The 22,742-nt window shown below is 40.6% G+C and overlaps 1 protein-coding gene across 1 annotated transcript in view; it reads right to left on the reverse strand.

Moving 5' to 3' along the window:
• Positions 1 to 17,225: 17,225 nt before the first annotated feature.
• brinp3a.2 (bone morphogenetic protein/retinoic acid inducible neural-specific 3a, tandem duplicate 2) overlaps positions 17,226 to 22,742 on the reverse strand; it is a 53,916-nt gene continuing 48,399 nt past the window's right edge. Inside the window, exons 8-9 of the mRNA XM_023428758.2 lie at positions 18,771 to 19,113; positions 17,226 to 18,540 (exon numbers count right to left, since the gene is read on the reverse strand). Of these exons, the coding sequence (XP_023284526.1) occupies positions 17,770 to 18,540; positions 18,771 to 19,113 (1,114 nt within the window). The 3' untranslated portion in view covers positions 17,226 to 17,769. The remainder of the gene's footprint in view (positions 18,541 to 18,770; positions 19,114 to 22,742) is intronic.

Raw genomic sequence — 22,742 nt, forward strand, 5'->3', positions numbered from 1 at the left:
ATTACATTAACGCAGCCTAATCAAATGATCAGATTAGCACTTCACACTGTTTACGCATAATGCACTTTATATGAGCGAGTGGGATCTAGCGTTTCTATGAATCCTCAGAGCCGAGGTGAGAATGTGTTCGAGTCAGCTGAGAAGTAATTGGATCTTTGTGTGTTAGAGACGCGGGTGAAAACAAAAATAAATAAAAAGAGAAACACCTACTCCAACCTGTCGCACGCATTTTTAGGTCATCACTTACCAACATGAAATGATCTCCGTCCTATCAACAAAAACACAGTAATATAACCAGGCTCAAGATGAGATTATGTTTTCAGCTGTTCATCATCAGTTCCCACTGAATAACTCTCAAGAATACAGTGATCAAAACATGATGGATAGTTTTCACAGTAGCCCTCGTCTGCAGTCCTTCTTGGCAGCACCCGAAGGAGGTATACATTCACACTTGTGGGATATGTGGGTGTAAATGTGAATATTCGCAGCCACGCAATCTGTCATGCTTGGTCACAGTATACGCTGGGGAACAATTAACTTTAATCGGGCTTCAGCAGGGTCAGTAATTCCAAGAGCTATCACCATATTCCAGATACTTTGACATTAAATGTAGATCTGGCACAGAGCTTTTTTCTTCCTTTTTCTCTTTCTCCAAACTGAATAACCATACATGTCGTTTTTTTTCAACCCACTGATACGACCTATAGGAGTTGTCATGGACCTTGGTTGTCATGGTTACATTAATAACACTCATGGCTTGGTTAGGTTTAGGCAAAAAAAAAAAACGACTTGGTTAGGTTTAGGAAAAGATCATGACTTGGGTTAAAATAAGTACTTCCTAAACATTAGACAATCTATGTTGTCGCGGTTACAATAATAACGACGTGGTTAACTACTTTCACACGGGAATTGAACGCCCCTGTGTCATAATCCTGTGTTTTTGTTGACACATCCATCCGCCACAACCTCCTCCTGATGTGGACTTTGTCGCTCTCTATACTACGTCACCAGACTTTTCCCTTTACTCCTGTAATAATTACCACGACCACTAGATTTCGCCTAGCAACAAAATGTAACTATGGGTCGTGATAACCTGCTGCACAGATGATCTATGAGCTCGTCTTTTTACAGGAGGACAGTCTCTCAAGAACTGATGTTGGAAAGATACTTGATAATTCTGCACCTTAGAACTAATGCTAACATTCAGCACCAATAAGAGGAAATTGAGGAGATTGTGCCGAGGTGGCGGATGAGCGTATAGCATGCTAAATCCTTATGCAGGAGACTGGAGTTTATTCATAGAACTGCAATAAACATGATCTTTCCCTCAACTTAACCATGTGTTTTAATTGCCTGACCCTCCCATATGTTAAACCATATATAAGAAACTGCAGGCAACATTTTCTCCTAATTTTAACTGTACTGTTGTTGCTGATGCACAAAAAAATGTAGAAAGGGAGACTTTTGAGAACTCTCAAACGTTTCAACATGTTGACATTTCATTGTGCAACTGATGAAATGGCAGCTGTCCGTGACGTAATCTGAAAAGCTTACGCTCTGTGTTTTGGTCACTTTTGTAACTGTTCTTCTTCACTGAGGAATCTTAACTTATTGCTTTAGCTTCTCACATATGGGCTAGTGTTACATTTCAAAAAAGATGAAACATTAAATAATGATATCATTTGCAAATAAATAAATATTTTGACAATGGGAACACATTATTTGCAGCCCTGTAGTGAACAATAATTCTGTATGTAGCCTTGAACGTCTGCAGGGCTGCATTTTTCTTTGTACATCTTTAGTGTGTGTGTTTATGTAAGAGAGAGAGAGAGAGAGAGAGAGAGAGAGAGAGACAGAGAAAGAGAGAGCACATACAGTATGTGTGTGTGAAGTCTTTGTTTACATCTGTTCCAGTGTGCTGGGTTCATTGTGAGTGAGCATTAATTCGATAAAGGCTTAGAGGGATTTCAGATGAATCTTGTTTCTCTGTCCTGTTCTGCTCCCTGTTTGATTTTTGCTATGAAGGCTGAAGATGAAGATTAGAAAGAGCGGTGCAACCCTAAAAGGATATCTTTGTGACTCTCCCCCGAGCCATGTGCCTTTCATTTGACCTCTCGGCCGATTTATTCATGACTCAATCTGACCCCAGAACGATTCAGATTCAAAGCTGATGTATCTATAATAAGACAAAATTAACTTAAAACAATCCTATCGAGCTCTGACTACGATCCTTGGTGCTTCTTAATTCAACGTTATCCTTCTGGCCTCCTTCGTAGGGATGTCACCTTGAAATGAAAACGTCACATTTAAAAAAAAAAAAAAAAAAAAAAAAAAAAAAAAAAAAAAAAAGCCTGAACAAGTTACAAAATTTTATACCGGCTCTGATCACACATATTAAAATAATCTGGCTCTTTTGAGACCAGACTTGATTATATAAAGAGTCAGACCTGGAGGCGAGTCGGTGATTCACCCTGTTAAAATAAAAATGAATGGATATTTGCAGCATGAATTCACATTTCGACTTGCATCTCCCACTGACGAACACCTGAATGGTTAACACTGTGCCCACACAGGTATCGCGGAAATCAATGTCGTCTGTGAATGTTACATCATGAAGGCAGCAGTAACCTTGCACGGAAATTCCAGGGCCTGAAAACCGTACCTGCTTGTGAGAATGTGCCTCTTCAGAGCATAAAGGCTGTAATCTAGCCTGATTTGTCATGTCAGTATCTGTAGGATTCCCGGCGGAGAGACAAATGCTGTACCTGTTTGTGTCAGATTGATAGTTATGACATAAGTAACATGATATCCCGCTGCTCCCGGCTTATCTGATGGAGCTGCGAGCTGACATATTACCGAGAACACTGGTGTCCTTATCAATATTCACTGCATCCTGAACCGCGACGAGCAGATGGCTTTGCTGCTCTTTTCACACAAACCCACAAGAAATTGCCACAACTCATGCATACAAAACACAACGTAGCATCAAATAATGGGTTGTCACTCTGCATAATGTCCACATTTCTGATGGATTTGGGCTCATAATGGATTCTTAATTAATGCTTGTAAGTATCTGAAAGGCGGCCAGTGCCTGCACGGACGATAAGGCACTGCCCCCACTCCACACACACACTCGCTTTTTTTTTTTAAGGAACCAGTGGATGGATGATGATGATGTTGATTGTGATGATGATACGATAACAGCTCTATTTAGATTCCTATCTGTCTGTGCTGGCACTAGTGTGCCATACATCCATCCGCGGCGGTTCTAATATTCTCGAACATGGGCTTAGAGCGTCATTTGTCTTAAGTGTCAAAGGCGCTTGACATTACGGGCTCCTCCGGCTCACATCTCAAGCAGAGGCTGACAGGGATCTGCCAGGCGATTTGGAGCCATCCGAGACAGCACTGATCCGTCAGACGTCGCTTCATCGTGCACTTTGAAACTTAACCACTGAGGTGATCTTCGGGAGACTGGACCCGCGGTCCGAGACCGAACCTCCAATCCAAAACCTACAAGGGGGGGAAAAGCCAGTCGCAGGGCTGCAGCATGCTGGAACGAGAAGATGAGCAGATTATTCACTGAGCACTGCAGCATGATGGGCTTTGGCCCATTTAGCAATTTATCCAAAGCTAGTTAAGTGGCGGGGAGGAGGATAGCAGGAGGCAGAGAAGCACTTGAGTTGATTCTGTGTGAAACTCTTCTTCTTATGTACCTTTTATAGATCTAAAATTATCAAACTCTGCATACTTCCTGTGCCATATCATTTCAAGATCAAGAATGGGATTTTTAAGAAAATAGAAATAGCTGCAAATTGCATTGAAGTGCAACCTTTTTCACTGACTCCCTTCCTGATCTGAAACCCGTCTGGAAGAGAAACTTGAACTACTATGTCTGATAAATGTCTCAGCGATGATTTATTTCTGCCAGATACCCATAACATCACTGTTCTGTCAAATCCATTCACTCTGATCAAGGAGCAATTTCAGCAGATACACTAGAAGGGCTTTTTTGATTTAGTTTTTGACATTTTTGCCAATATGTCTGACATGCAATATATGCAAATTGAACCTCTCTAATAAGCATCTTCTTTGGTTCAATTGGTTCAGGCTTTTTTTTTTTCCTTTTTTCCCCCTCTCATCCGACAGTCTGCACATCTAATTTTGGTCATGAAAATAGCCTTATTATTTTCCTGATAAGGGCATGCCTATTGAGATGTCACTATTCTGTTCTCGCAGAGCAATCACCCCATCCATTCAATTTGGATTCAAAATATCACTTGCACTTCTCAGGGGAGATTGTTACTTCTCCATATAGCATGCAGGTACATGCACAGATGCCCGCATCTATACACACACACACACACACACACACACTGGAGCACCTCATCATTGTCATCTCGAATAAGACTTAAATGATGGATGGTTTTGTGACGCATTCAAAGCTAAATAGGAACACGGAGTTCTCTCACCCAGCTCCTGCTATTTTTTGCTCTTTGCTCTGCCAGCAGGAGTGGCTTCAAGATGTGCTGTTGATATTTTTCCTTATCTGAAGATAACGGGTTGGTTTGAGTTGGGGGGTCAGCGAGACTCGCATTAACTACCTGTGGGGGAACAGCAGCAAATATATACACATATTTATATATATATATATATATATATATATATATGTGTGTGTGTGTGTGTGTGTGTGTGTGTGTGTGTGTGTGTATAAACCATGCCATCTGGCCCTCTGGGTGATTCCACCCTGTACGGTCCCTGCACTCCCTCTACGGGTGTGTTCTCCCCGAGAGGTTGAAAAATGAACGGCACCAAAGCCGATCTGAGGAACTGTTACCGAGCAGCTGCACTGTGAAATTGATATTAATTGAAATTGATTATTCAATCTGGGACACATGGGTCATTAATTTCTAATCTCTTCCTTCAATCAATAATATATCCCTCTCTCTAAAACATCTTTTACAGCTTTTAACTCTTATTTATGAATGAAAATGATTACAATGATAGCATTCCTTAATTAAAGACGAGGCTTCCCTGCCTCATCGTTATTTTACCGAATTTCATGCCTCTACGAGAGAGAGACAGAGAGAGAGAGAGAGAGGGAGAGAAAAATAATTAAGCCAAAAGAAAAGAAAGATTAGAAGTGGGAAGACACTCGTTGTTTGAACTCACTTCTCTTTGCATCAAAATGTTTGCACTTAAATTCTTTCTGTGCCAAGTTGGATTCATTTTGATGTCAGAGACAAATGTGTTGTCTAACCTATGGCTCTGTATTTTTCTCTTAGCTGGACTGGCCTTTTTTTTTTTTCATCAGTGCAGGGCTGGGAGGGAACAGCACAGTCTAGGAGATGATATATAGAAGGCTGTCAGGTAATTTAACACACCCTTTGGCAGCCATGTGGAGTCTTGGGCAGCAAGGATTCAGCTTCATCAGATTATCCACTTTTGCTTAGAATATTGTTGAACTGACCCACAAACTCACAACTGCTTCACTTTTAGTCCCTTTTGATATGTTTCAAATTTATACACATCATTTTCCTCTTTGGACGTTCCAGTGCCAGTTCCATTCTACATACCTATATGGCACAGTAAGTACTGTGTGCTAATCAACATAAATGTGTCATGATGCTATGCTACTTAAAATGTATATTGTTTTTTGCAAATAGCATCAGCTACAAGAAATCAGTAAAGTCAATTTTTTTTATGCCTCTGCGCCAGGAACAGCCAGGGCCGGAGCCATTTTGTTTTCGGCTTGTACGTCGAATCCGTCAGTCCCATTCTCGTGAACACGATATCTCATTGAGGGAGTTTCTTCAAATTGGGCAAAAATATCCACTTGGACACAAAGATGAAATATAATAGAGTTTGGCGGTCAAAGGTCAAAGGTCAAGTTCACAGTGAGTTTACGAAACACGGTTTTGGCCTTGTGAACAACATCCTAAAAACTACACATTTGTATGATGTTTATTTAAATGTATAAAACTGTTTTATATTGTATTGAATTACATTGTATTTCATTGTATGGAAATCAAACAATGGACTGCATCAATATGTGTGTTATCTGTAAATTACTTTGGCAACATGTTTTTGTTCATGTCAATAAAGCTATTTTAAATTGAACTTGAGAGATTTTTTTTCTTTTACATTAAATCAATTAGTCAGCTCTGTGCATACTCATATCCAGACCATATATTTTAAATACTACATTGTACTGCGTTTCACAGAATGATAGATGAAGAGAATACAGTCATTTGTGAAGCAAATAGCAAGTTTACCATAAAAAAATCTATACCACAGTGAAGGCTTTGCTTTTGCAATATTTTATCTCCATTTTTTTGCTAAATTCAACTTCTCAATTCAACTGCACTCTTCATTACTCTTTTAGTTGTTGTTTTAAAAGATCTTTATGAATCTATTTAACCACAATTCAGAATTTACCAGAATTTACTTTTTAATGTCTATGAATAGCTCCTCCATGCCCTTTGTAATGTTAATGGACACTATTCTCCCACAAAGAGATCAAGCAAATAGTTTTTTTCAGTATGTATACAAGCCATTTTACCATTTTATACAACAGGAATTGATATAATATGTGCAGTAACTACACACAATGTTCATGGAGAAAGTTTTCTCTTGACCTAAAACAGCAGATTGGCAAAAAAAAAAATAGAAGAAAAAAAATCCATTTACTAGATTTTACCAGAGCTTTCGCCTTCAATAAGGTTGCTTAGTTGTCACTCAGCTGTCATCACATGACCCAAGTATGGAACTAAGGTTGCACTATAACAGTTGGTTGCTGTCACATGATAACACGTATGGGGCTACAGATGGGACAGCAGGTGGTGTATACTGACTTTTTTTGTGTGTATTTCATTTTATAACATTTCCGGCGTGATCCTGATATATACACAAAACCTGCTTATAATTAACATGCACTGTATGTAATATGGAACAGGGACACAGAACTTACAAACAGTCAAGTAGCTTGTGAGCTTTCTTTAGTACAAGATGTTTATTCCAGCAGCTTATGTTCTCACCCCCCATCCACTTTACATGGACACAGAAAATTAAGATGGGCTTCTTCAAGCGGAGTGATTTGCCACAATACAGCACTGATTGGGTGTTGATTATGTTTGTTGGTTCAACCTTAATTATCTTGGCTGTTTGGGTACACATCTTCTCCTTCTGACTGCTGACGCACGTCACCACAAGGTTGCAAGGAGCGACATCCTGCGCACGTCAACAGCAGCATCTCAAGTGCCACTGGGGCTCCTAATGATCATTTCTCGACACTCGAGGCTGCTCGGGATTTGATTTGGAGTGTGTATGTCACTGGAATGAGGGCTTTTCAACAAACACACACACGTATTGCTTTTTACACAAGTATGGCTTTTTCTTGAACTTTGCTATTCTTCCTTAAAAATTCTTAAGGATGTTATGATGTGTTTAGCTCTGAAGTGATTGAATTGGCTCTTTTCTATTTTTTATTTAAATAATTACTATCTCTGATTATTCACAGGCATACACAAATGCTTCACATGAATGCTGTTATATTTTTCAGTTTGATGTATTTAATATGGTATTCAAATTATTTTTCAAAAGAAGAACAATTATCAAATTAAGCATCCTCAGATCTGTATGATACATAGACATATGAAAAATAACATCTTCCTATGAACTGTAATATATAATAATACAGCAGCTTTTAATATTGAAGCTTTGAACACAGGTAAGCTTGGGGCGTGTGTGGAGATTTTGGTACATGCCGGTTTGTGGCGAGCATATGCTCACTCACCTGTCACTCAAAGTGGCCACGCCCTCAATAATGCCTAGCTGTAAGCCTTAATAAATTTTAACAGGTGAGTTCTATAAAAAAAATTCACCCTCCATACAATCTTACAAGGAGGAAATTAGCTATATAAAATAAAACAATTTTTTGTACCAGGCTGTAAACACGTTGGGCATTTTAACATGGGAGTCTATGGGGAATGACTCGCTTTTGGAGCCAGCCGCAAGTGGCCATTAGAGGAACTGCAGTTTTTGGCACTTCCATTTAATTCACTACATTTATCTGACATTTATATTCACAAGTTACTGCGCAAATTAACATTATACATAGAAAACAATTGCCCAACTTATAGTACACAGATTGTACTTTGCGGTGAGATGTTTTGACTGCTGCTGTTTTCAAGGTCAAGAATAAAATTAACATCCAAACTTTCAAGCCAACATGGGTGAGATTCTTTAAAGGTGCCAAGAAAAATGAAAGATCAAGACAGGCCCAGTAGCTCGCTAATCAAGCCCTGGTATTTCTACTATTACATAAGTACATGATGTGAACACTTCTCCTACCATTACCATAGTAAGAAAATTACCACTATCTTACAGTACCAGCTGTAAAATCAGGAATGAACTGTGCTAAGATACATATATACAAAAACTAAAAGGAAAAAAAAAATTAATAGCGCTTAATTTTCATCAAACTCTATTCACAGCTGATTTCCCCTTTTGATATGCAGTCTATATCAGTATTCCTACCCGCCATCATGATATATTACATAATGAGCCACATTTGGGCGGAATTGCCATCACCTATGGGTAAGTCTGATGTTTGATGAGCACTAAGTAGGTAAGTAATGCTGTATTCAGGCATGGTAGCACCGCATGGCCTCAGTTATCCAGAGAAAAAAAATAGTGTTGATTTCACACTCCATTCCCCTAACACACAGACAGACTCAGACATTGACTTTGGAGTGGTGTATTTGTAAAAAATGTGACACAAATCCAAATAATTCATAAATGACCTTGACTAGCACCGGTGCCTCAGTCCTCTGATGAGTACATGTCACAGCAAAGGATTGTCTAATAAGTGATGCATTGGAAAGCCTGGCCAGAGGATCCCTAAAGCAATTCTTTTGTAATTGATGTTGCGGCATAAAATGGCTCTCTGTAGGCCCAGGCTGATTAGGTTGGTTTTTTTTTTTTTTTTATTTGTTGTCTAGCCGCTCTCCTCTCGCAAACAGTCGACCACCAGGTAGAAATGACATCACATCCACTTATCCCATTAAGCTGGATCACGTTCTTGCGTGTCCTTGTCACGTGTCTCTCATCTTCATCTCTAAATGCTGTGTTTGGTCTGCGATTTAATATTGAAGCCTGATCGTTGACCGTCACTTGCGGTGATGAACAGCGGTGAAAATGAACACAGACAAGCTGCTGGAGTTTATTCTGGAGTATTGAATGCGATATATAATTCATGGGGATGAACATGGTGAAAAAAGAAAAAAAAGAAAAAGTCTCCTCTATTTCTCTCCCGCTCCCCTCCTCTCATCCTCCTTGTTTTATTTTCTGTATTCACTGTCACGTGGACTCTGGGGACTCAATGCAAATGTCCTGGTGTTCCACTTACTCCTCGATCCAACAGGGTTCATCGAGTCTAATCAGATCTCTTGACTCCCCCTCCTTGTAACAGATGCAGACTATCTGTCTTGTATGCAACCATATAATTTCTCAAAGCATTTCAATGTATTCTGAGGCACCGGATGAGCAGTACTGTATGAGCACTACAAGGCTAATATTAGCGCGCTGTACAATATTAAAAATCATGACACATTACACATAATATACCACGAGCAAACCCTGTGCAGTACATTATGAATGTAGCATTAGCATGCATCTGCCCAGCAGTGCTAAACCCGGCGGGCCCTGCACGCAGCTCCGTAAGTAACATATGCTGTGGTAACCTGACAATTACATTAATGCTCTAAAATGAACTCGCAATGTACTTTTGACGACTTGAGAGCAACATTTCTACCGAAGCATGGCACATTTGTGTTCTGTTGGGGTATTATTCCTTCAGTGTTGTGTGTGAGAGTTCCCTGATGAAATTCCACAATGAAAGCAGAGGCAGGGTCCAAGTTGGTCTCTCATCCTCCGTGCTGATGATTTCATGCGGTTTCTTTCACTCTGTGTGGTTTGACTTACAAGAACACTTCATTCTGCTGTTTTCTCCAAGACACATCCTCTGCTCACGTCAGAAACATATATGAAAAAATCAGAACTGATCAGGATAAGAACACGTTTTGAAAGGAGCACTAGATTTTTTACAGGGTTTACACAGATCAGTGAAATCCTTTAAAGCAGTGGTTCTCAAAATTCTTTTTCATTAAGGACGACTAAACTGACACAAATTAGACCACGGACCCCCATTTCTAAAGATTTTGTCCCGTGGTGCCATCGGATCTCCCGCTGTCTCTCAGCTCTTCATCTTGTAAATAAGTCTGTCTCTATTGCTCTGCTTATATAGTTTTGCTGTGCTGTGTTAGAGAAGACAAGAGACCACATAGCCTGCCATCACTGTGACACAGCACAGTAGAGAAGTGTTTAGAATATTCAAGGCTCTCGCTCTCTTTTCCTTGAGCTTGTGTAAAACCTGCTAGCTCTCATTATAAAAATTATAATAGTAATTAACCTTGATCCATGTCTTAAACTAGATTGGTCCTTGAATTTGAGGAGGGTTGGGTCCTTGAAAAGTTCTTGAAGTTGATATTTAAGAAGGTGTGGGAGCCCTGTTTTTTTAACTTCTGATTTTTAATCAGTGGCCTACTTCAACAGTCATCAGTGCGTTATCTGCAAATCAGTTCTGCTGTGGTACTCTCCGCTCTGTTTCATCATGTTTGCAATATGCATAAGGAGGTTTATCTAATAGTTCATTAAGCATTTAAATTAATTAAAAGCAGAGATAATCCAATAGAATAAATATAACATATATTTAAATATAACTACAATCTACAAACTGTCACCACTTAGTCATTAATAAGTTAATTTCCTCTGATATATCTACCATGTTTTGAATAAGCAGGCTAATTAGAATATGATCTGCTGAAATAGTACAACAGAATATAACAAAATATAATAGTTTAAGGTCCCATATTGCATAAAGTGAGATTTCCAAGTCTTCTTTGATTATCGAGCAGGTCTAAGTTCAATATTAATACTGTGTTTAGTATCAAAGTGCTCAGTCCACAGAGAAATGCACACACACAGCCTGTATTCAGAAACTGAGCCTTGGAACAGGCCGAACTTCTGTAACTTTGTGATGTCACAACAAAGCAGTCACCTCCCTGCCCTCAACCATTCCCCAAGCCCAGCCAACCTGGTACCACCATCCAACCTTGCAGGATTTGATGTGAAATCTCCTATATTCGGCCTGTTTCTCACCGACCTGTTGTTACTAGAGCTTCAGAGAGATGCCTGAGAGAGGAGATGTAAAACTACATTCAGATGGTTTTTGGTTCTTAAAACCAACAATATATCTTCTCATGGATCAACACTTCAAATAAAATACCAGAAAAGTATAAAATATAGGACCTTAAAGATGTATTATGATGTGCAACTTTCTATCTATACCATAATTGCTATATCTAGAAATATATATTGTGCGTCATACCTCAATGATCAATCAATCAATCGATCAATTAAACAGAAGTTCACCCCAAATACCAACACACTTTTCTTCCATATGTCTTCCAGAGTCTCACTTTTAGTCTCGGCACATCCACAGTCGATGCAGCCTTCCTTCCTAATGAATGGCATTCATCTGGCACCCTCAATAATGTCATTTTATAATGCATCATAGCGGCTAATAAACTCAGGATTGATTTGTGCTTATACAAAAATACATCAGGCGGAAACCATCACATCTGTAATAAATTGATGCTGATCCCTCCGTCCCCCACCCCCGCACCCCTGTCGAGAGGACGGAGCAGCCAAATGCCAGTAGAACTTTATTTATTTATATTTTTTTTCTTATTGGAGGCTCCTCAGCGCTGCAATCGATCTCAGTGCTGCGCCTTTTGTTCTCTGAAGTAATAAAGCAGCATATTGATTTATTGGCGGGCGACAGTTACCTTTTGCCTCCTCCTCCTGTTCTCTGTTTCGTTCCACTGTCGGGTCCCTGGGGAGGAAAAGTTTGGTCTATACGGAAAAGCCGAAGCCTTACACTTTGCTGCAATACAACCCGCATCTACGGTGACATTGAGATTTAAAGTGCGTGCGAAAATACATTGCAAGAGGTATTGATCTGGACAAGTAGAATTTTTCTGGAATGGGTATTGGCCAGGACCGGGGGTGGGGGGATGTGGGGCTTTGTCACTGTGTACAAATATGTTTGTTGATTTTCTGATCTCCGTTGCTAATCTCCACTCAGGGATAAACAGCCTCCTCCAGTTGTCATAATAAGTGTGAGCAGCCATAATTGTGTGAATGTGAGCAGGAATTAATGCAGGAAACAAAGTGGCAGATGTGAGAGCAGACGCAACCTGACTCAGCTAGACGTCACTTGAGCCAACACAAACAGCACAGGGTAGTAGCCCATACAGAAATGTTATATGTGACATTTATGCCCCTGGAGCGGTTGTGTTGTTGCTACATATGTCACCTATAAGGAGATTTTTATCACATATATACATCCTCTGGATATATGAAGGTATATGTTTATAAAATATATGAAATACTCAAAGTAAAATGCAAGTTTATCAAAATAACCAACTTTCTATACGATTATATATGAATCTTATTAATTTTAAAAATGTATATATGTCTATGTTTTATATTTACATATATTATATCAACATATAGAGACAAGCTTTGTGAGAAAAATATTTGCGTAACATATGGCTACAATATAAGCATATATACAGTACATAAACATACTGTACATGTTTGTATTAGCTAGACATACTGTATATGGCAATATACAAAGTTGTTCCGATTTCTGACAGGTTCCGTAAGTAATTTTTAGATACATAAATATACATATATGTACATATGATTTTACGTCCTATGTACAGTACGTATACTTATATACTTCATATATGGAAATTCATTAAATGTACATATATTACATTTGTGTAAGGGAGTCTACAGTATATACATATTTTGAACAGCATTTGTTTCCTGTTTTAAGATGTTTTTTTATATACGCCTTCACATTTACATATTGACTATATATTACCAAATGATGTCTTTTCCATTCATGCTGTCTTCATATCACTCTGAATCAGTACTACATCATGGAGTCCAAGGGTTTCACTGAATTGCACTGGAAATACATAGACCTTCCTGTGGTCACCTAACTCAGGAAAGATGTTTCTTATTTCATGGTTCCATTTAAGGATAATAACTAAATTATTTTTATTTGGTAGCAAAGATACAAACCTCTAAGTTTGTCATCTTAGCTCTCTGTGTAGATGAAAAGTGATACCCAGTGTTGTTATGGTTACAGACCTAAACTTGAACCTGAAATTAAATCAATACAATAACAAAGTCTGCTTATTACCACTTCAACACATACCAAGAATCAGACAGTTCATGTCTGAACATGTTTCTTAAAAACGAATCCACACCCTTTTCTCTAGTAATGACTTTTTCCTCAGGTCTTTTTACAAAAAAACAACAACATAAAAAAGACTAAGATAAATGAGACTAAGACAGCAATGGCACATTCTGAATGTGTCCGTGTCTCTGACCAAGGTCTCATCACTCAGTTCTCAGAACTCTGTCTTGGTTTCAGTCTGTCAAAAAAATGATTTTAAAATAGGAAAAGAAGAAAGACCAACACAGCAGACCTCTGAGGGGAGATGGCCTCTCTGTCATTGTCCTAATCAAGTACGAACAAGCTAAAGATGCTTTGAACACATCTGTTTGCAGTTACTTTTAATTCAAACAGATGCTACTTTATTTGCTTTTTCTCCATGTTTTATTGTAGCCCACTGTATGAACTGTTGTACAAATGAACTTGTCTGACTATCTGCTTCCCAGCTTAGAATGAGAACTGTTCATTTTCCTGTACGTTGATTTAAGCCATCCAAGTTTATCGTCAGTACGAATATTCTGCCTTTTGGTATTATTCTCCTTCAGGTTCTGTCAAAGCAGAATGGAAAAACCACAGTAAGAGAAATCATGGTCGCTAAATCACAAACAGAGAATTTAATCAAGCAGATTTACAGTGAATCAGATGGGCTTTTCCTGCCTCTCATACCTTTGACTGACAGACTACTAAAAGGTCAGAGCCTCTCTAATCAAAACTCGCCTCTTGCCACCCCTCCCACTGTCGTAAGGGAGGCTGCTCCGGCGTTGCTGGCGGAATAAAAACCTGAGCTATTTACAAGCTCACGGTAATGAATTATGACTAGCTGCCTCTGCAGGACAGGTTTTTAGAACTGGTCTGGTAATTGCACAATGAGCAGAGTGCTGTTAAACATCATAATTACGGGTATATTACCTTGGGATCTTTCTATTTTGCTCGAGTAGAAACACGTACTGTAGAAGGGGAGAATTATTTTTCAGTCCTCCACCTCCTTTTTTCTTTGAAAAACACCATCCATATCCCTAATTACTCAGACTGAGGATATCTAATTCATTTTTTGGTGAAATGTATTAGTGCTTTGCCCCTGCAGTTTCCTGTTTTGTGATCCCTTTCCCTCCTGTGCACTGGGTTATAAAAAGGGTTTGACTACTTAAGGGTTTGCCGTCTCACTGTGAGAGACCATTTTCAGGAATTTAGTGACCTCAAAGTTGAAGCAAAGTCACCATAGACTCACAAACACAACCGGAGGCGCTGTCTCTCATTCTGTCAGAGCTGCTCTTTTCATGCTGCGGTGAAGCACTCATTTCCTCCACGTAATTGACATGACTGTGTCCAGGAAAAGACATGCTGACATTTGATAACACATTCCACCACTCACACATCTCATCAGACAGTACTCATCCATGTACCGGCCGGCGTTCAGCGCAGCTTTTGACACGAGTTAGAGTCGACAAGAGGAGCAGACAAATTGAGGGGATGACTGTTAACCTTCACAGGTGCTAGACTTGACCTTTGCCCTGCAGTGTCACTAAGGCACGTGTATGTTAACAGATTAGAGGTGGCATCTTATACCTGGCATTAACAATACAGACAGGAGCTGTACACAACAGTGTTTGATTATTCACTGAATTAAAAGTCGATATGTCTGTGTATCGGTTTAATATCAATAATAATTAGTATAATTAATTTACAGACCCCCTCTGATGAAAATCAACCTTTTAACCTTGTTAACATGGTATGACTGTATATTTCCACCTTGGAACTGCAGTGAACCAATGGCAGTCTCATAAAAAAACAGAGTCAGACAGCCAGAGATTGTTACAGCACAAATCCAAGGAACCAATCCTGTCAAATTGTGGGGCTTGGGGGGCAGAGCTAGATAAACCAGAGAGCTGCTAACACTGTGTCAGCCACTACCAGTTACAAGCTAAACAGACAACATAGACAACTACGCTGACCGCTCTGATATGTCCGCTAGTCTCTGATTCTGGTCTCAACAGACTCCTCATCTGAGTCTGGGTCTGACTGAGGCTCAAACATGTGGCTGAATCTCTCTGATGTTTCCTCCTCTAACCATCTTGATGCTCTCTGCTCTTTCATGTCAACCTAGCACAAGCAGCGGTGGTGGGCCGGGCACAAGGCCTGATCCAGAATTTCACAATAAGGAAGTAAGCGTAGATGTGCTTCCGGCATGCTGTTTAAAACATATCTGTAGAGGAACATTAAGGATAAAATAAATCGGAAAACCTTATTGAATTGACAAGATTGAATGATGGTGTGTCTGTGCACTGCATTGTGGGATTGTTCTGGGGATTTCAAGCTAAATATTTCAAAGTGTTTTAATGCACCTCTGCTATTGATTATCCCTGAAATATGGGGGCATAGCAGCTACAGTATGGCAAAGGTTAAACCTCTACTTAAAGTTACAGTAAGATTTGGGACTTGGCAAGCAAACTGGTAGATCTGGCAGTCATGGTATCCTATAGTCAGAGTATCGTTAAGTTGCACAACTAAAAACGATTTAGGAAAAGATTGTGTTCTTGTTTAGATATTAGAGAATCCAAAACAACATACTGTTCATACAAGATGGCGTCTGATGTTTAAAATGAAGCTTGTTTGCTTTGTCTTCTGCAGAGTACCTTGGCATCACTGATACACACACACAAACTGCCTTAAAAGCACAGTTGAACAATAGTTTGTCGAGCTGCTGCTACACTTGAGATGGACAGAAAGTGCTGGGTTTTGCCTGAGCTTAATTGGCATTTCTGCCATCACCTTGTCCAAACTTGCCACGCAGCAGAAGCAGCACGTCAGCACCACAACAGCAGCAGACGCTGTCCTCTGTCAGTGTCTTAGCAACACTGCTGTGCACTCAAGACCTCACAGCCCGATACACAGGCATATCTGTTGGTGTTAGCGATAAGCTAGAGTGTTGACGAAAGGCTTCAGGTCGCAGTTAATGTATGTAGGCTAAAGGGTGAGTGAGGCACAAGCTACAACACAGCTGCTGTGGCCAGCTGAAGTGGTAGAAATGCAACCTATGTGTTACACCAAATAGAAACCTGGAAAGAGTGGGCTAGAACAGTGGCTCTCAACCTCGGGGTCCCAACACCTAAGGGGGTCACGGGATAATTTCCAGGGGTGGGCGGATGTGGTTGTGGAGAAAAAAATAAAATAAAATACTTTAGAATGGGGAACAGTTTTTACACACACACACACACACACACACACAAAATAACAATAAATTTATAGCTTTGGTGCCACAGTCTTGTGCTTAGCTGTAGCCAGTTGTTAGTTATGGAATGATTACAGAGCAATGGCTTTTCAGAAAAAACATATCAGCTCAAGACTGAAAGTGAATTACCTGAAAGTCCGACAGCAGCAACCATCAACGGGGTCACAAACACCAGCTTGATTACTCTTGGGGGTCGTTACTTGAAAAGGTTGAGAACCACTGGGCTAAAAAACACATCTAGTAGAGGTGTGATGTTTCTTACAACACACTACGGAAAGATAAAACCATAATGCTTGAAAAAACTTTTAAACTGTTTGTTTGAGGCTGCTAGTGTGAGAGTGTGCAGTATGTTTTTCACCCCTTTAAGGTTTTGGGTTATTTGTGCTCCTAAGAAAATTTCCTGGGTGAACTTCTGTTAACTGAAGTGATCAGAAAATGTTAAGACGCATCGAGGTAATTGCAGGAAAAAATAAATAAAACATTTCTGAAGAGAACTACATGACTGTTATAATCACTTGGATCCAGTTCATTTAGCCTGACTAATTTGTCAAAATGCTTTAAGAGTATTTTTCAAAACAAATAAGAAAACTAGTATCAGGAAAAATGTTCCAACAGCTGGAATCTGTTATAACATGATGTTTTAATATCAATTTATCTACAAAATCTTTACTGACACCACTGTATTCTGGTCTTCATGGAAAGTGCACTGTCACTGAAGCAAAGGAACATATAAAAATTACAAACAAACAGACTGTACCAGTTTTACTGTAAAATGTCCATTGATACTGGCATTGGTACTTACAGTATAAATGAGCAGAATCATATTGAAACAGGATGGTTCAACTTTATGTAGTGGTATTTCTACTGCAGAATTCTTTTGTTAAAGAGTTTGTTCTTGAGAAAACTGTTGTGCATTTTCTTGCTGATCCACCTCATTTTTTAAATTTTTTTAAATTTTTTTTTATAATTTAGCACTGAAGTTTGTCAGCCACAAAACAGAAACCAAAACAACCAGATGAGTACATTCTTCAGCTGTCCAGAGCTGGTCCTCTCCTTGGTAATCCATAGAGACAGAGGACAACTTTAAGCCACCATGAACACAATTCTCTTGTCCAAGAGTTCTCCTTGCGCCCATCTAGAGGCCAGATCTCCCATCGAGCGGCTGTTAACTGCACAGCTTGGTGGTCTCGTAATCCATCGAATTGGGCAGACGGGAACTGAAGGCCTGTAAGGAGGCATGAATGCGAACCACCTCGCTGGCAGTCAGTTTGAGCCGGTGCCGGAGGAGGCAGGCAAACAGGTCCAACCTCTGTTGACCCGGAGGGGACAGCCGGTTCACTCTGTCTCGTATCTCCAGGAGTTGAAGCAAGGCTGTGTCCTGGGAACCTTGGGTGTACGGGTAGTCCAGCTGCAGAATCAAGTCGCGGATCGCCTCCGGGTCGAAGTGCATGCTGTAGCCAAAGACCTGGATGCTGTTGATCTTCATGTAGCCCAGGTTCCGGGCGGGATCTGTCACTTCTAAAGGCTCGTAATAAACACTGTCATTCAATCCATCTTGAGTCTTTATCCTGCTCCGAAGGTAGATATGAATGGTTTCAAAGAACGTCTTCCATTTGTTGCCCAATGTCAGAGTCCAGTTATAGCACTCGAAGGGTAGGTCCAGCTTGGTGGCCTGCCAGTCTGGAAAACTGTTCTCATTGACAGGGATATACCAGCTCTCTGAATGGCTCCCTCCAAAGGGGTTGATGTAGAGAGTAAGGACAGGTTCCAGAGTGCTGTTCTTTGTAAGGCAGATCTGGAGGGATATTCCCAGCAGCATGTGCACCATGTTGGACTTGTACTTGTTACTCTTCAGCGTCAGCAGCATCCTCTTTCTCCACGATGGGTCAAACCAGCTGTTGAGTCGCATGTCATTGCTGATGAAGATGGCGTGGACCTAACACAAAAACAGACAGCACACAGATGGCATTGGTAAACAGCACACGTCTAAACATCTAAAACGTGGCTAATACATAGAGAAACTATAAAGTTCCTCAGTTGCCAGAAGGGCAGGGCTTTGTTTGTGGCTCCCGTGTGTAAATGTATCCCCCCCAGGCTACAGCCATGAAAGACAGCTCTGTTCTCAGTCAGCCTCACATGACTGAACAAAAGCTAAAAGAAAAATACCTCTAGCCTACGGTCAGCTCTCTGTAGCAGGTAGCCCAGCTCCAAATCCTGGAGGTCCGTCTCAAATCCCAGGTAGTTCTCCGTAGAGTCAGCCACCATGGGCCTGCAGGCCCCCTGCGTCAGAGCGAAGCCCAGGTTGCAGCTCCCACAGCGGGTGTGGTTGTCCGGTGCACACGCCGCGCAGGCCGAGCCCTCCCCAACAGCGCAGGGTGGAGGCAGCTGACAGGGGCTGTGTTCGTATCGGCAGCTGCAGCTGTGAAGCTCCTCAGAGAATGCGCCAAGCTGGTTGTTCTCTGAGCAATACAGGAGAGACTGGAAATGACTCAGCCAGTACGACTGAGGCCTGGACCAGGGGGAGAGGGAAAACAAGAGAGAGAGAAGAAGAGAGAGAGAGAGAGTGGTTATTGAACAGGAACTGAACTAGTTTGATAGGTAGCTTCATGAGGTCCAGGGCACCTGTCGGGTCTGCAGACAGCTTGCTCGTTAAACATAAAAAACATAATCAGCATAAGGTAAAGCATGCAGACAAGCCTGAGAGGATTCCAGTGAGCATGGTTTTGGCAATTTGTGGGTCTCTGTGAAACCTCTGTTACATAACCATTACTTCAACAGCGTCTCTGTATAGTGCGTACAACATAAGACTTTCCACCAAATTATTTAGGTCACATGATAACTGATCCGCTAATGAAGGTCGTATGATGTGATTGATTCTGATGTCATAAACTCAAATTTGGCTTTAATCTAAACCTCTTATATGTCTTATATTCAAATCAGGTTTGAGTGTGACCTGTTCCTGCCTGAATGGAAATTGTGTGTTTTAACGGTACGATCACACAGGGGTTTCAGCATCTCAAAATTTCCATCCTTCTAGAATCTAGGATTTACATACATTACAGAGTGTGCGGTTTTATTTTAACTAGGCAAAAACTCTTGCTCTCCCATGTAAATTCACAGTGTACCTTTTTTTTTCCTTTTCAGTTGGATATTTCCACCAGGATATTGGTCCCAAGGTTGTTCCAGAACAATAATTCATCTTTAGGATTATTTGGAAGTGTTTGCAGGAATGCCTTCACATTACTGAATCAACCTTGCCTGAGATTCTTGCAGAGTATTTCCAGTATACGTGTTTCTTGTTGTCCTTAAGTGTTTGATGAGTGTAGGTTACACATGCAAAGGAATATGGGCACAAACACTGGTGTTTCAAAAGGAAGCGACAGCGGGAGACAGCAGAGAGAGAGAGGAAGTTGTCTTTGATCAGTTTGTGACATAAATATTAGAAGTGCGCTGCTGCCGTAGGGTAACTTACTCTCAGACATACGTATAATTCTCCCATGTGGGCTGGAGTTTGATTCCCGTCTGTAGCACTTTCTTGACTGTGATCCCTTTATGCCTCTTATCCTCTTTGCTTGCTGATGAGAGGAAATGCACAGTACCGCTGGCTTTCCTTTCAGAAAAAAAAAAAAAGCTTTTTCTTTGATGAGGGTGTATTGTGGTAAACTTTATGCTAATCTGAAAATGTTTGGTGGATTACATTTGGGGCATCCTTCCTCTGTATCCCCATTTTATTGCGTGTTTGGCTGTGGGTATCAAGTCTGAGTTCAGAAAATCACAGATTTAAATATCAAAAACCCCCCTAATGGAAAAAGCGGTCATGGTTAAATGAACCGAAAGGGCTCTTTCTTTCCATCACTCGCTACCTGTGGGCAAAGCGTTTCACCTCCGACAGCTTCAGCAGGGAAAGCGGTCGCCGAGACAAGGCTGCAGTTGTGCTGTTAGTTCCCTGGTGTGAGTATGTACAGCCTTTCTGCTCCCTGCAAGTCTTCTTCCAAACCTCTGCTGTAAATCACAGTGTCTTCTAACTTCTGTGTTAAAGGAGCAAGAAGCACTGAAATTTAAATCAGCCAAATACAAAGTTAAAGCCAGGGATTTTGACTTGCTGAAGATTGGTGGAATTTCAAATTAAACCCACAGTGGATTCCCTGACACAAGACCAGTATCTACTTTAAATAATTACACTTAGACTGAAGTGATGTGCACTACATGGCCAAAATAATGTGGACACAGAAACATAACACTACGTATGATTTTTGAACATGTCTCAATCCACTGGTATTAATTGCTACTATAAAAGCACTGCACACTACACGCTCCTGTGAAGCCTTCCACAAGATTTTGAAACCTAACCGAATAGATTTGCTCACATACAGCCACGAGAGCATTAATCAGGTGAGGGGCCGATTTGGCGATCAGGCCTGGTTCACAATTAGAGTTCCGGTTCATCCCCAGCTTGTTAACTGGGGCTGAAGTCAGAGATCTGTGCAGATCTGTCAACTTCAAAACTGGGATAACCTGGCTTTGTGCATTGTCACGTTGGAGGCCCTTCCCGAAACAGTTGCTTCAAAGTTGGAAGCACACTCTACACCAGGGGTAATTAATTAAAATTCAAAGAAGCAAAAGGACCAGAACATTGGTCTGACTCGAGTCGAAATGATTGGCTGAGTAGTGGCACATGAGTACCGTAAAGGCACTGGTCGTGTCTGGGTCATGTCTGGGTCCGGATCCAGACTACGGTCCACCTATTAGTGACCTCTGCTCTATACAGTGCATTAAAGGTGCCATATTCTACACTTTTCCAGTGTTATATTTGAGATGTTGATAAGTGCCACAAACCATCTCAATGTAGCTTTACGTCTCCTCTCTCAGGCTACGTCCACACTACTAGCTTATAGTTTTAAAACTCATTTCTTTTGCTATGTTTACACCTGGACTCCACACTACTGGGGAGTTTTCAAGCACCTAGAACAGAGACTTTTGGAAGCCCTGGACCCGGACCCATCTTAGTTTGAAAACTTCGGGGGTTGCATTGTATTCTCAATGGAAAGAAACAGACACATTTTGAAACAATGACATAGACACCCACAGTTGCTCCCTTATTGGGTCTTATCAGCCTTGACTACCAGTAGTGAAAGCACCATAAATAACAAATTACAAGCGTTACTGACCTTGTTGTCTTTGCTAGCAGCTGTTGTGCAGTTAAATTCTGTATGTTAACGATACAACTGCCTTTGCTGTTCCTCATTTGTAGTATTTTGTGCAACTAATCAACTGCAGAGGAGACAATCTGCTTCCTGTTTGCACCAGCTCGTGCATGGTGAGTGTATGAGAATGGTTATGCAAGTAAGCTCTCTAAGGTGTGTGAGTGTGAACGGAGATTGTTTTCGTTTTAAAATGGCATTTTAAAATGATAACGTAGTAGGGTGGACGTAGCCTCAGGCGTCTCTCTGGAGCTCTATTAACAACAGGTTGGTGAGCCAATCAGAGGAGAGGAGGCTCTGAGCCTCTCTTCTGATTGGTTGAATGTTTTATGAGTGATCAAATAAAACTATAGCAGATTCCAGGTTAACACTCTGAGAAACCAAATGCTGTAAGGTTGGATGGTGGGTCCAGGTGGGCTGGGCTTGGGGCATGGCTGAGAGCAGTGCCTGTTTTTTTGTGACATCACAAAGTTACAGTCCTGATGGTTCGTTTTAAGGCTCCTTTTCTGAATACAGGCTGCGTGCATTTCTCTGAGGACTGAGCGCTTTGATACTTTCACAGTATTAATAAAGAACCAAGATCTTTTTCATCAAAGAAGACATAGAAATCTCACTTTATACAAATTGGGATCTTTAATATCTGCTATTGATACAAATCAGTTAATCAATACTAAAGCAAGCAAGCAAAAGGAATCAACATGAATAATGTAAAAGAAGTTCAGTATCATGATGTGCAATAATCACACCTCCTGGCCATCTTTTCCTCTGTAGGAAATAATGTGACTGACACAGTGTTAGGCTGAATGCCTTGACAAGTTCATTAAAAAGCTATTCAACATTTTAGAGTCAAATCTTAATTGCACACTCTTAGTATTCAAACAAAGTTGAGAGGACTCCTTCTGAGAAGCATTCAAGACCTAGATGTATGTGAAAAAAA

This window comes from Seriola lalandi, unplaced genomic scaffold, assembly GCF_002814215.2.
Source record: "Seriola lalandi dorsalis isolate HSWRI2012SDOR001 ecotype SW California unplaced genomic scaffold, Sedor1 jcf7180002054885, whole genome shotgun sequence".
Classification (NCBI taxonomy): domain Eukaryota; kingdom Metazoa; phylum Chordata; class Actinopteri; order Carangiformes; family Carangidae; genus Seriola; species Seriola lalandi.